The following is a 14,909-nucleotide window of genomic DNA, read 5'->3' as shown; positions in this document are numbered from 1 at the left end:
CACAGGAAAATAACCTTTGTATGGTAACTATGAAAGAAAACATAGGCACTTCTGCTTCAAGAGTTACCAGTCTTTGATAATAGCTCCCTTAATCCAAGCCAGACTTGTTAAGGAGAAAAATCCATGGTAGCACAGGTCATCCGTTGCGTAGGAAATATCGTTCTCAAACGCATGTGTGTACATGAATCTGGCTTCATAAAATTGCCCCAGTTGACAACGGAAAGCAGGTGACAACCACGACAGAGACCTTCCATAACCCAAGTTCATGCTTTCCAAACATTGTGACAGAAGAAAGCTGCATCTTCCAGGAAGATCTTCCATCAAGTGATGCTGCTTGCTTTTCAGAAGTAGATTATCCAGCAACCAAACAGAAAAGTGTCAAGTGCAATTTTCCCCCAGGAAATATTTACTCTCTCGCGCTTTCCACTTTTTAAATTATTATTTAATAGCAACTTACTTGCTTCACAATGTACTAAAGCTACTGACCTAGTGGGAATTTTATTTCTGAACCAGTTTAATGTGGTAGTTGTTGAGAAAAACCTGTGCTAAAAGGCACTGTAATGAACTGATTTCCTCACTCTTGTAGCATTCTTGTATATGCAGCAATATAGTGTCTCAATAATAGACTATAATTAACACACATTTGGAAAAGAGCTCAATTTTTCTCAGTAGCAGCCGCTTCGATAAGGATCAAAGCGAGTCGCCAGCAGGCCATCATCTTTCTGCTTGCCTATAGAGGTCTGGCTACTGAAATAAGCTCCTTTAGTTCAATGCCCCCTTCGTGTACAACTGACTGAACAAACGGATGGGGTTAGAACATGGATGTCAGGCCTGGTCTACACTACGACTTTAATTCGGATTTAGCTGCGTTAATCCGAATTAACCGTTCACCCGTCCACACTACAGAGCCAGTTAATTCGAATTAAAGGGCACTTAAAATCGATTTCTGTACTCCACCTCGACGAGCGGAGTAGTGCCTAAATCGATTTTGTTAATTCGAATTAGGGTTAGTGTGGCCGCACACCACCGAATTACTGTGGTTAAAGTAATGGGGTAGTGTGGCCACACACCACCGAATTAATGTGGTTAAAAACCGAATTAATGTGCTTAGTGTGGCCGCGCACAATCGAATTTATACAACCTGTTTCCCAAATTCGAATTATCTAAATTCGGATTAATCCTGTAGTGTAGACATACCCTCAGACTTGTTGATAGGAGTTAAGAGAGCCAAACTTTCTGGAAGCCTGAGTGAATGAAACAAAAGTGAAGTTTTCACAGTGGTCAAGTTTGACTTTTTTAGCCAGCTTTGGGACGACTCCCCTCAGGGAGCGGAGACCCATCCTTTGTTCCTCGTACCACACATTTCCCATGCCGCTAATCTCCTTCCGTGCAGTCAGATAGAAAGGAGACTTTGCTTCCATCTGGGTTGGGGGCCGGTGGATGTACATGTACTTATAAAGGAGGCAGTAGGGACACAGCTTGTGTCCTTTGGAGTGCTCGTGGTATATCTGGCCATAACACACTTTGTTAGAGCTCACCCTGTGTTCTCGTTTCACGCTGTCCGTTCGGGCAAAAAAGGGCCTGTTTTGTGAATCTTTGAGTAATTCAATGTCTCCGTACATTAAGTCTGCGTGCTCCTGCAAAGTCCTCATGTTGAGGTACTGGCTGTTATATTTCACCACAGTGGATAGCAGGGCCACCGGACTCTCATCACCCAAACATCCTGTTCTCCACATCTCTTCTTCGTCGGACAGGGAAAAATAGACGATGTTGCGAGAGCGAGCGCCAGACATCCCAGCCTTGCTGAGCACCCGGAGTTTCTCCTTCAGCTTTTTGGTGGAGGATGTGAAGGTGCTGCTGGTGATGGAAAATCCCACCCCAGCATTCTTCAGAATCCGGTCCAGGCCTCGGCGGATAGCATGCAAAGACGTGGCTAGGAAGTCCGAACCATCCGTTTTCTTCACCGTAATGTAGAAGTCCTCAAGGAGTTCATTCAGCTTCGAGGCTGGAATCTGGAACAAGAGAAATGCATATGTCAGTGTTACTACATGCATGGGATAAAATTCTTTACTAGTGACAAGCCTGCACTGACAAGTTTGGATCTAGATCCAAATTTTCCCAAACCCCAGTGATGTTCACATCTAGGGCTTAGGCCTGTCCCATGACAGACATTGACCAGCAGCAGGGCGGGTGCAAGGATGTTTCACGCCCTAGGCGAAACTTCCACCTTGCGCCCCCCCATCCCCGAGCCCTGTGGCAGCTCTCCGCCTCCCCCTCCGCCCTGGGGCCCCCCCCGCCGCCGCCCCCCCCCCCCCCCCGGAGCCGCCCCCCCCCCCGCGGCAGCTCCCCCCGGCCCAGGGAGCTGTGCGGCAGCTCCCCGCCCCAGCTCACCTCTGCTCCACCTCTTCCCTGAGCACGCCGTAGCTGCTCCGCTTCTCCTGCTTCCCAGGCTTGCGGCGCCAATCAGCTGTTTGGCGCCGCAAGCCTGGGAGGGAGAGAAGCAGAGCGGGGCAGCGTGCTCAGGGGAGGAGGCAGTGCAGAGGTGAGCTGGGGTGGGGAGTTCCCCTGTGTGCCAACCCCCCCCTTACTTGCTGCAGGTGGCCCTCCCCGCACCCCCCCTGCCCCAGCTCCCTCCGCCTAAATGCCGATGACGACCGGGGAGGCCGAAGATCCGGCCGCCGCGGTCGCTGCCGAAGGACCCGAAATGGCGCCCCCCAAATGCTAGCGCCCTAGGCGACCGCCTAGGTCGCCTAATGGGTTGCACTGGCCCTGACCAGCAGTGAACTTCGGTCTCAAATTTCTCCAAAGTATAGCACTTTTCAGATCCACGGTTGTGGTTCAGGTCCATTTCTATTCTATAGCTGTCATAGGTCAGCCTGCTTGTGGATAGTGAAAATGCTACTAAGTGGGAAGACCCAAGTTCCAGATCTTTTCACACTCTACACAGAGGAAAGGTGCAAGATGCAACATGCTCCCATCTTCCCAACAAGAATGTAGTAACCTTGCAGTTTTGGAAGAAGGGTGCATATTTGCGTAACTACAAGGAGAATGCAATGTATATGGCTGCTGTACTGACAGGAATGGGAAATGTAGCTGTATGGAGAAAAGAAGGCAGCCTGGAATAAAAGAGTTGAGGTCCTTAGCCCTCCCCTGCTAGGACACTGCTTTGCAGAGATGAGGACCCCACTGGTATTAGGGGACCAGAATTAATGTAAGGCGAGAGAGCTGACACGTTCTGATGCTTAGGGTGGGGCCCCTTCCACTACAACACCAGAACCCCAACTCCCACCTTTTAAAAAACAGAGGGTGACATCCTGGCCCCACTGAAGTCAATGGGAGTTTTGCCATTGACTTCACTGGAATCAGGATTTCACCTAGTATGAATATAGTCTGATGCTTGGAGTACAGTGCATGCCTTATATTCTGTACTTTTCCCTGTTAAGCTCTAGCCAGGGAACCTTTCCATTCCTCCTTTTCACTGAGATATACTTACAGCCTCTATAAATCTCATAATTAAAGGAAAGCATTAAGTTGGTTATAATGAGATGCTTGTGATAACAGGAGGGATGGATGACAATATCGCCTTTGATTCCTAGAGCCTGAGAATTAAGAAGCATTCAGGGACCCTTTGTCTGTAATCACAAGCACTTATCTGGGCCATTTGTATGTCATACTTGTCCTGCAATCAGACTTTGTTAACCTGCCTGCATAGGTTTATTTCAGCGCTCTCATTTCTGCTTCTGGATTACAAACACATCTGTAAATTATGCAAACAGATGCAAGTCCAAGGGGCAACCGCCTTCTTAAAACGGACACCTTCGAAACTGAAAACAAAAATACTTCCTGACATTACAGGTTGTAGTGGGACACGCAGTCCTTGGCATTCTAGTGTTGTATCACATCCTTGGAAGTCGACTGACAGTCCTCAGATGCCCAGCATGCACTGTTATTAATCTCAACAGCACGAGAAACCCTTCCCTTCACCACCAGGCTGCCTGATACACACAGCTTCTAGGATCTCCATTGCATCCGTTGTCAGGATGTCTCAACTCTGCACCCTCGTGTGCTGAGTGCTGGTATCTAACGTCCCTGTTACTGCTTTGGTCATAGAGTAGATTTTTATCACTGTTGCAGGGTTTGTTTTTTTTTCTGTATTACTTCAGACAAGACAAATTCTTAGGCTCCACTCTAGCAGAGTACATGCTTAACTTGAAACATCTCAGTAGAACTACAGACTTAAAGTTAAGCGCATGCTTAAGTGCTTGCTGGACTGGGGCCTTAGTGCCTGACCCCTAGAGAGAAATAAGGCCCCTTAGATAAAAAGCGTATTCTTTGGGCAAGGACATGAATATCCTGCCATCTCTGGGCCGCCAGCGCAGGGGGCGTGGCTGGGCAAAATGGGGTGTGGCCAGAACTCCTCTGTACCTAGCTTGTCCCTGGCTGCTGGGACAGTCCCATGGGGAAAGACGACTACAGACTTATTCTGGGGACTGGGCTGGTCCCTGGCTAATACTGGGATCATGGGAGCATAAAGAAGGTTTAAATCCTCACCTTTACCCATCCGTGGGTCAGCTTGACTTCACCAGAGGAGCGGTCTCAATGATTTAACAGTGCTTACCTTAGTGATGTCCATGTAGTCTTTAAGTCCTTTTGTCATGCACCAGTATCTCCACACGTTCAGAGCGTACAGAGTAGCCTTTGTAGTGTTTGGGCTCACAGCGCTGATACACAGGTACTTCAGGTCGTCGTCGAAATTAAAGACAGGAAATTTGTTGAGTTTAGTCGAGTATGCTAGAAAACAAACAAAGATAGGGATAAAAACAATGTAACCTTGCTGGACTCTTTAGTTACTCAGGTTTAGAGCAACTTGGAATTGTTTACATGGGCCCGAGTAGAAATATTGAGAAATGAAGTCACTGAAACGGTGAAGTCCCATGAAGCTATTAAAGCACTTTTATTGGAACTCTAGAATGTGGAATAGTATTTCCAGTACGGGATCAATACGGGGTCATCTTGAGGTTGCCCCAGAGTTAATTTTTTGTGTGCTAAATACAGTAAATGATACAGATGGAGCAATGCAGAACCTTTTACTGGGGAGGGGGGAGTGGAGGACTGGTGCAATGAGGGGAAAAAACAGTGGGAAGAAACATCAAGGGTTTGCCTTAATGAACTATCTAAGCTGTTAAAAAGAAACGCTCCATTGCATATTGGTCCTGATTCTGCACTGCCCGGCGCCTTGGGCAGTCAGGCATACCTGTGCAAACTGGGTAACTCTACTCAGTCGGAATTCCCCACTCTCTCCCACCAAGGGGCTTTCTACCCGCTTTGCACTCAGTGCAGGAGCAGGCCCAGAGACGTAGTGGAGCCAACAGAGGCAGCTGTCAGAGATGGCGTGAGCTGATGTGAGGCCAGGATTACAGTGCTCGTTTCTTAAACTCTCCTCAGCAGCACAGGCGGGAACTGAATGGAGTGGATTGATGAAGGACCCTATTGTGGATATTTAGGCCCTTACTCTCTCTTATGAAAGAGTAATACATTTTTATGATACCAGTATACTTTTATTACATCCACTATATTTAAGTGTACTTTTTATGGGCCTGAAGACAGTTTATGTGGCAGCCCAGGCCATGTAAGCCCCAACAGGCTGCTTAAGTCATCGGTGCACCCAGTTGTCTGCTCTGCAGGATTGCCCGCCGGGGTGGCAGATGAAGGGGAGGGGAGCCACATCCCAGCAATGTGAGAACTCGTGGAAAGGGGCTCCCCTCAGAAGCAGCCCTATGTACCTCCCCAGGTCCCCTGCCCCCAACACTGCAGCCACAGAGGGTGCCGAAGTTACAGCAGCTCTAGGGTTCTGGGTTATTTGTTAGTCTATAAGGTGCCACAGGACTCTTTGTTGCTTTTTGGAGCTCTGGGGTTCTGGTAATCACTGCAGATCACCAGCAGCGTGGGAGGAGAGAGGAAGAGGAGGTTCCCAGCCTCTTTAAATGCCAATGAGATTGTCATATGGTGGGGAGGGGGTGTCACGAAGGGGCTTTCCCCTCCAGTTCTCATGGGGCAGCCTGAGGGTCCTCATCTCTGCTTCCACAATGCCCCATGCATTTTCTCCCCACCTCTAAGTCATGCCTTCCTCCTGGCCCTAAAGCAGGGGTTTCTCAAACTGCGGGTCGGGACTCCTCAGGGGGTCGGGAGGTTATTACATGGGGGGTCGCGAGCTGCCAGCCTCCACCCAAACCCCGCTTTGCATCCAGGATTTATAATGGCGTTAAATATATTTTAAAGTGTTTTTAATTTATAAGGGGGGGGTCGCACTCAGAGGCTTGCTGTGTGAAAGGGGTCACCAGTACAAAAGTTTGAAAACCACTGCCCTAAAGGGACGCTGGATGCTCAGTGCCTCCCCGCCATCATTTCCCAGTGCCTGATGACTATAGATGGCAACTGCGCTGTGACTCCGCTCCTGGGAATGGTGTGTAGTTGGGCTGGGGGCTTTATGCAGGGAGGTAAAAGTGTCATCCCCTCTCCAAACCACAGGCTCCATCTAAGCATCTGGCTTGGATGCTGTTGGGACCAGGACTAGACTTTATAACACTCTTCATGCACTTCAAAAGCACCTCCACTCTCGTTCAAGTCAATGGTAAGCCCCAGCCGTTAGGCAATGCAAAATATGCAGTGTCTGCAGCCACTTCGGGAATGTCTGCACTGCAATGAAAGACCCGTGCCAGCGAGTCTCAGTGCCTGGGTCAATTGACTCATACTTAGAGGGCTAAAAAGAGCTGTGTTGCTCGGGCTGCAGCCCGGGCTCTGAGACCCTCCTCACACCAGGCCTCCAGCCTGAGCCCGGATGTCTACACTGCTATTTTTAGCCCTGGCACCCACGTTAATTGACCAGTATGGGCTCTGAGACTCACCGCCACGGGTCTTTTATTGCCATGTAGACGTACCCTTAGAAAGATCTTAAAAACTGACAAACCAGCCTCAAACCCTTTATACAATCAATGAGTGTTTGGAGGGTTTTTATGGGTAAGACTACAATGACTTTTACTCTTGCACAACATATGACAGAACCACCCGGGAACAAATAACTGTGTTTACTGACTATACACAGCACGCAAGGCCTACCTACATATACATGCTGTTTCTCGGCTTGGTTTCTAGCAGCTTCTAGAACACTGAGAGCATGGTAAGTGCCCCTAGAGAGCTTACAAACTATTTAAAGGGATACTACCCTCTTTCTATATACTACAACTATTAAATAAACATACGAAGGACTTCTAAAGACAGCTGACTATTCTCCTTTCAATCGGAAAGGCAATTGTCAGGCAGCATAGGATTCACTAGCAGCAAAAATGTTCACGGCAAACAATTCAGAAGGCATGACGTTCTCATGTTCCTCTGTTTGCAACCACATTTTTGCAAGGTTTGGCTGCCTAGTTACTGTCTCACTATTGCATGTGACATTGCTGCAGAAGAACATTTGGCACCAGCCAGGAGCATTGGCCCCCCTGGGTTACGATATCACAAGCTGAGGTGGGCTGGCCCTGGTATGTAACTGGATAGGAGATAGCTAAAGAAAATCCAGGCTACCGCAGGAAATGTTATGGGTAGCTAGCACTCTTCTCTTTGCAAGTCTGCCTGCAGTACTGAACAAAGCTGTGGCCACTGCCCACTGAGGAGATACCTGCTCGCCTTGTAAACCTTCTGCGTTCACACACCGAGGCCTTCCTAATGCTGCACAAGCATTGCCAGAGCTGCTACAATTGGCTCATCTCAAAGCAAGGCTTGATACTGTCCACACTGGTTCCTTTCTAACTGGTGCACATCTGGGACTTGATGCCCTGGCATGTTGGCGCTGCTCTGCACTGCTCCCTATAGTCAGGAGATCCGGCTCCTAGAGCCTTCCCTCCCGGTGCAAGGCAATCCCTGAGTAGTGTCTAGAGCCACAGTGGTAGCTCCTGTGCCATCCCCACTGCTGGTGCAGAGACCGTGCCTGGGGCATCTCTCACGCCCATTGCACTATCAATGCAAATTAGAAAGCTGTCAGAGCAGCCCCAGCCCCGTGTGGCCCCTCTCCTCAGCTGCATTGATCACGTCTCCGGTCAAGCACGGAAGGGAACTGCAGGCATCACGGCTGCACTCTTCCAGCGGGTCCTCTTGGATGAGTCCCCCATTGTGTTAGCTCACCTTCCAGTGACTACAGTAGGCAAAGGTCCCTCGGTACTTTGTGCCCCCACAGGCAAGCCCTTGCCCTGTATTTGATGCCTTCTACTTGCCCAAAGCAATTGCTGAGCACACCTAATCAACAGTGTCCGCTTCGTGCCAAATTTATGTACAAGCCACCTGCCCCCCTCTGCTTTCCCAGAGTGCCTGCTGTGACGACATCTTCCGGCTGGACTTGATGACCCTTCGAGGTGCCTGCCAGCCCTACATTTCTAGGATTCTGTCACATGGCCAGCTGGCCCCAGGGCTATCACTGGGAGCAGCAATCACTCAGTCCTTTTGAAAACCAGGCCACTTCTGGTTATGAGCCTCAATATGGGGGGAAGAGTTTCAAAAGTGCCCAAGGGATTTAGGAGCACCGCTGTCAGTGGGACTTGTGCTCCTAATAGCCATAGATGCTTTTTAAAAAATCCACAGAGGAGCCTAATTTTAGACACACGGATTTGAAAATTGTGGACTACATTTTTGAGACACAGCATCGCCAGTGCAGCTTCCTTGAGCCCCAGCACAAGGCAGACGTCTCTGAGGTCCAGGATATAATCTGACAGGTGGTTAAGCACTGGTGGTGCCCAAACTTTTCCAAAGTTCCAGGGTGTTCAAGACATCGAGGTTTGGTTCAGGCTTGTCTCTAATATTTGATTACTATTTATTTGTATTGCGGTAGCAAATCAGAGCCCCAGTCAGCCCCCACTGTGCTAGGCACTGAACAAGCTGTTTTGTGATACTTCGGATGAAACACTCAACACTTGTAAGATGTTGCTCATATCAAATAAAAATCCTCATAACTCTTTTATTCTACACACAACTCCCCGCTCTCCCCCACCTTTTTCTTTCGATGGAAGAGACCATATAACTCAGCTTACGTTGTTACTAAAGCTTGAGAACCAGACTAGCTGATTCACAAATTGATAGTTACCATGATCACCAAGGGTAGCTCAGGTATACACAGAAGAAGAGATTATTTTTAACAAAACAAAGCTGAAGTAATCAGATGGTAACGAGGAAGGCAGGTTGCCATCTGGATCAGTGTGTCAGATAAAAGTATGGGAACAGGAGCCACCAAATATTCAGTTATCTGGGCAACAGATCATTTTTGTTGTAAATCTATTCTATATTTGCATTCTAATCTCCTGCGTTCCAGGAGAAAGCAGTTTAATCCACTAATTCTAGCAATCCATACTATCTAACACAGCAAGGCAGCACTGAAAAGGACTAGCACCTTGATCCAACACCACACTCAAACACACACTTCATTTTAAGTATGTTGAGCGTTCCCATCCCTGGTCATCATGAGCCTATCCAAAGCCCATTAAAGTTAATGAAAAGATTTCCATGGATTTCCATGGCTTTGGATGAAGCCCCAAGACACTTAAGCATGTTTTTAACTTTAAGCACATGCTTAAATCCCAACAAAGTCATTACAATTAAGCATGTGCTTAAGTGCTTTTTAGAACCGGGCCTAAATCAGAGATGCCCAAGGCTGCCAGGAGACAGTGTCATTTGCATTTTTCGTCTGTGTAGTGTGTGCCAAATCCTCCTTGCTTTTATCATCCCCAAATCCCATTAACTTCAGGGTATTTATGCACTTGCAAAAATATATCATGCCTAGTCATCAGTCTGCAGCAGAGTCAAGTTCTAACTGTTTAAAATTATTATGGAGACATTGTAGTGCACATGAAGGATAGCTTCATGCATGGATAGGATTCACTGACAATATCTAGATACGACTCATTGGGTGGATGTCAGCTCTAAGTTAGACTTTTCGGGTTACATTTTCAAGTCGCTTAGGTGCTTGCCTAAGTTCCCTTTTCAAAAGCCCTGTGGAGCCTGAGTAGCAATGGTACAGGCAAGTGACAGGCTCATTGGAAAATGTTCCCTTTTTGGTTTTGTTTGACTCTCTCTAGGGCTCTCCCGCAATGTCAATATTTTCTACAATTAAGATGAAGATAAAAAAAAGAAAAACAACTAGTGATATTATTTCCTCCCTATCAAAAATATGTACATGCTCCAAATCATAGAATATCAGCGGTAGAAGGGACCTGAAGAGGTCATCTAGTCCAACCCTCTGCTCAAAGCAGGACCAATCCCCAGATAGATTTTTGCCCCAGATCCCTAAATGGCCCCCTGAAGGATTGAACTCACAACCCTGGGTTTAGCAGCCCAATGCTCAAACCACTGAGCTACCCCTCCCCCATGAGTCTGTCCAACAAGCGCTGTAGTGTGTTTACCGTATACCAGAACTTTAAGTTTCCCTATGGATCCGATAGCTCTATACGCTCTGCACTACCCTTGAGGCAGGGGTTATATCTTTTGTGTTTAAGGTGAGCAAGGACGTGGAAATTTGCAAGGCGGGTTAATGAGACACCATCAAGTTTGAGAGGCTGAAAATGTGATTTATTTTAATATCTCAGCATCATTCCTACTTCCAAAAGATGTCGTTTTCCTCCAAAAGGAGGCCTGCAAGATACTGTGAGCCACTCACTGATCAGCATGCACACTGCTCCCTGACATAAAAGGGAGCTCTGTGCACAGAGCAAGAGTGGTGGTTGATCCTGTAATCTGAAATTACTGTCCAGGGCAACCCTATCAAAACAAACAAGGACACACTTTCCATTATTCTCTCTTGGAGAACAGACATATGCAGCTCCTCGAACACAACCCAGTATTGAGAGATGCTTCCAAAAGTGCTCTTAGACGAGAGCTCCATGCTTACTACATTCCGGAATCTCCTTCCAAATGCTAATGAGTAACACAGAATCTTCCTCAATACCGTATGTCTTACGAATTGTTTTGTATGGAAAAGAAAGTGAGACGTCTATGCCAAAACAAGTGTGCTTAATGAACAAGCACATGTAGAGCTAAGGTGAGTTACAAAGCCCCATCTACAATTCTAACCTCGAGCTACCACCATTTCAGTCTTTGCTCTTCTCACGAAGGGACTTTGGGGTGGTTTCTCCATAGGTTTTGGAGGGATAGCGACGGTCAGTTTCTGCCCCACATTTCCACTTGGACCTGCAGATTTTCCATTAGGCGCCTACCAGAATTTGGATCTACAAACAGAGTGTTTACATAAAAAAGGAGATAGAGCTATGAAGTTATCTCATTCTTTTTTCAAAGTATTCTCCCAAACTGCTGCAAGATGACTCTCATTGCCAAAACCTAGCGTTATAACACAGACAAATGCTGGCTTATTCTAAAGAGATATCTCACATGTCTTTCCAGGGACAGCCGCCAAGTTCCACTTGTTTTTAGAATAAATTATAAATTAATTTCAAACCCTAGTTCACTAATGTGTGAGCTCTTGTCTCTTAAAACACATCTGAGTAGGCATTGTGCCATAATATCCCTGGGCTACTTCTACATCAATTAACATGTCATTTGTAAACAATGTCTGGATTATGAAATTTCAATAAAAGCATGACAGGGTTATGGGTTAGTTGCACAGCTGAGAGATACAGCAAAGCTTACAAGATCAGTTTGAGGAATAAATATTGGCAAGAAACATTTAAGGCCCAGTCCTGATCAGCATTTACACAGCTGCATGGCATGTCTAAGTCCCAGAAGGCCATGTACAATGGCTGCAGATCATGCTGACCTGTCCCAGGGATGGTCAGCCAAGTGCATAATGGGGGAGGAGGGAACCTGCACCCATTCCACTGTTTGCAGAAGCAGAGATGTTCTGAGTATGGAGATCTGATATAAATTGCCCCGGTCCCTCTTTCTGCCTACTGCTGGAGTCACTGCAGAGGCTTTAAAGCTAACCAGCATTAAAACTAACTAACTTCTAATCAGTTCTTCAATGCATCCCAAGATCACCAGACATTCAGAAGAGATTTCATGGGCTTGGACAAAGGAGCACCACAATGACCACGCAAATGGCTACTGCTCAACAACATGGTTCCCCATTTAGCAGAGTTTGTCAATTTATGGGGATCCAAAGCTGGGACAAATGGAGAAAACAACTCACTAGCTCTTCCCCCGCCCCCCACTTAATCATCTCACATTTGCCAGCCCTATTCTCCCCAGTCAAACCCGGAACATGCTGCCTTTGCTTATCATTGGTTGTTTTATATCTTTTTGTCATGCTCCTATTGTAAGCACTTGAGATTGTCTGATCATCTCTTCCTTCAACACTGCTGTCATCATACAAGCAGCTGCTTTGGGGGCTTCTCTTGCAGCTTTTTAATTTGGGATATTTTGCTTTATTGGCATCGTTAAAATAATAGAGTTTGTGGCTCAGATTTGTCTTACATTTTAAAACCGTATTGTAGGACAGTGAAAGTTCAGGCTTGGGAAGAGACCGTTATGCCAGATTTACAGCCTTGGGGCTGGTCTACACTGGGGGGGGGGATCGATCCAACATACGCAACTTCAGCTACGCGAATAGTGTAGCTGAAGTTGAAGTATCTTGGATCGAATTACCTGGGGTCCAGATGGCGCGGGATCGATGGCCGCGGCTCCCCCGTCGACTGCGCTACCGCCGCTCGCTCTGGTGGAGTTCTGGAGTCGACAGTGAGCGCGTTCGGGGATCGATATATCGCGTCTTAACGAGACGCGATATATCGATCCCGGATAAATCGGTTGCTACCCGCCGATACGGCGGGTAGTGAAGACGTACCCTTGGATCTGAGTCTACTTCTGTTGTAGGCAGAGATGAAAGTAAGCCAGTCTGGTCCGGACTGGACCGGCTTCCGCAGCGGTGATTTAAAGGGCCCGGTGCTCCAGCCGCTGCGGGGAGCCCCGGGCCCTTTAAAGCGCCGCTGGAGCTCCAGCAGCTGGGCTCCCACGGTGATTTAAAGGGCCCGGAGCTCCGCGGAAGCCGGAGCCCTGGGCCCTTTAATTCGCCCCGGGGCTCCCAGCCACCTCTGCAGCTGGTAGCTCCAGGGTGATTTAAAGGCCCTGGGGCTCCCAGCCACAGCCGGAGCCCCAGGGCCTTTAAATATTGAAAGGCCACGCCTCTTCCGGTTGAGGCCACGCCCCCGCTCAGGACTCCGGTGTACCGGTAAGTTCTTTAAGTTACTTTCACCCCTGGTTGTAGGTTTAAGTCAAAACCCTTCCTTAAGTAATTTCTGTTGACTACCTAAAGAACTTTTAAAATTGCTCACACACATACACGCACATGCACAGATTAGCCATTAGGAAGGCATGTCACCACGCTAGCTAGTTGGACAAAACACAGACACCGCCTCGGCCTTGGCAAACCCCATTTCAACTGAAAACGTTGCTCTCTTGTGAGAGGAACAGTCCTGGGTATGGAAGTTCTAAAAGCAAAATGGGACACTTAGAGCCAAAATATACCCTCAGCTTCACCAAATCCAACCTCAGGCCCAGATTCAGGAAAGCCTCCTTACTCAGGAAGGGCACTTGAAGCATGGGTTTCAATCCCATGTCCCAGTGACTAAAGCACATGTTTAAGCATTTTCCTGAATAAGGATGGGCTTAAGCATGTGCCTAATGCTTTCCCGAACCAGAGCCTCTGTGAAGTCAATGAAGTTATACCGGGCAGGGCAAGAACTAGTCTTTGGTGGGCTTGTTTGCATGCCGCTTCTCAGAATGTTTTACAGGCTCACAAGAATTTCACAGCTGTGTTGCTATCCAGACCTGAAAGGCTTGTGAGTGCATTGGGTTCTTTTCCATAATGTGCTTCAAATTTTTAAGTACATTGTTTTCATGTGATTAAAGAAAGTAGCCACCTTTGCAGAAAACAGTTTATTACATAAATGAGAATTGGTCACCATACCCAAGTACAGACAAAATACTGTGAATAAAGCATGCACTTATCACAGACATCAATGACGTTATCGGTTGCTTAATTTTGAAACGATCTTCTTAGTTCTAGAAGTTTAAGGCTGTGCCAACACAAATATTTAAAAACAAAGTCACACTACAATAGTAGCAAACATTGTACATACGGTGAAATCAATCTGTTGTTCAGCAAAACTAGACTTTTAAAATGTCCTCCTGGGGAGAAATAAACAATGATCTGAAATGCTAAACCATCGGACTCGTTTAGCAATCTGAAGATCCGTCAAGGGCAAGACAAAAGTTAGGGATCTACTCCAATTAATAAGCAACTTAACGTGTTCTTTTGAAATACTTAAAATGATCTGAGAGGTGAGAAGAGGCAGGAACACAACCCCCGTATGAAATTCTTGTATTCACTTTCTTCTCCTCACCTATTCAGTGTTTCCCTGTTTCTTTTGCAAAGTGTGTAACAGCAGCACTTTTCCAGGAGAGCTCTGAAATGAATTACCGGGAAGCAGATGTATGCCATAAAGTGTTTATTCCATCCCAGTTAAAATCTGAGGGTCAGACCTATGAGAACAAAAGGTGTCTTTGTGGAGAGGTAAATAGACCTTATAGAAAAATGGACTATTTTAATCACACCTAATGTACATAAGGGCCAGATCCTCAGCTGGTGCAAACAGCAGTAACTTCATTGATTTCACTGGTTGACACCAGCCAAAGATCTGACACTTCATGCAGTTCTACTGTGATAAGTTACTTTGTAAAAATGGCATTGTGGGGTTCCACACTTATTGCTCCTTGCTGACTCCAAATCAAATGTGCAAAGATAACAAGTGGCAATCTTAGCCTAGGATCTGAGTCCCAAGATGGGTTCTTTATGGCTCACCCACTACCAATAACAAAGATCAAGTGACCAAGATTATGTCCTCAGTTACCATTGTTCAGCC

The 14,909-nt window shown here is 47.0% G+C and overlaps 1 protein-coding gene across 1 annotated transcript in view; it reads right to left on the bottom strand.

Annotated features, from left to right (window-relative positions):
• Positions 1-1,199: 1,199 nt before the first annotated feature.
• Positions 1,200-14,909, bottom strand: part of LOC113405365 (uncharacterized protein KIAA1958-like) — a 103,936-nt gene continuing 90,226 nt past the window's right edge. The window contains exons 3-4 of the mRNA XM_026646526.1: positions 4,619-4,791; positions 1,200-2,012 (exon numbers count right to left, since the gene is read on the bottom strand). Of these exons, the coding sequence (XP_026502311.1) occupies positions 1,200-2,012; positions 4,619-4,791 (986 nt within the window). The remainder of the gene's footprint in view (positions 2,013-4,618; positions 4,792-14,909) is intronic.

Source organism: Terrapene carolina, unplaced genomic scaffold (assembly GCF_002925995.2).
Source record: "Terrapene carolina triunguis isolate 2854851 unplaced genomic scaffold, T_m_triunguis-2.0 Scaffold35098, whole genome shotgun sequence".
In the NCBI taxonomy this organism is placed as follows: Eukaryota; Metazoa; Chordata; order Testudines; family Emydidae; genus Terrapene; species Terrapene triunguis.
Note: the sequence above shows the minus strand (reverse complement) of the source record. Positions and strands in the feature narration are given on the sequence as shown.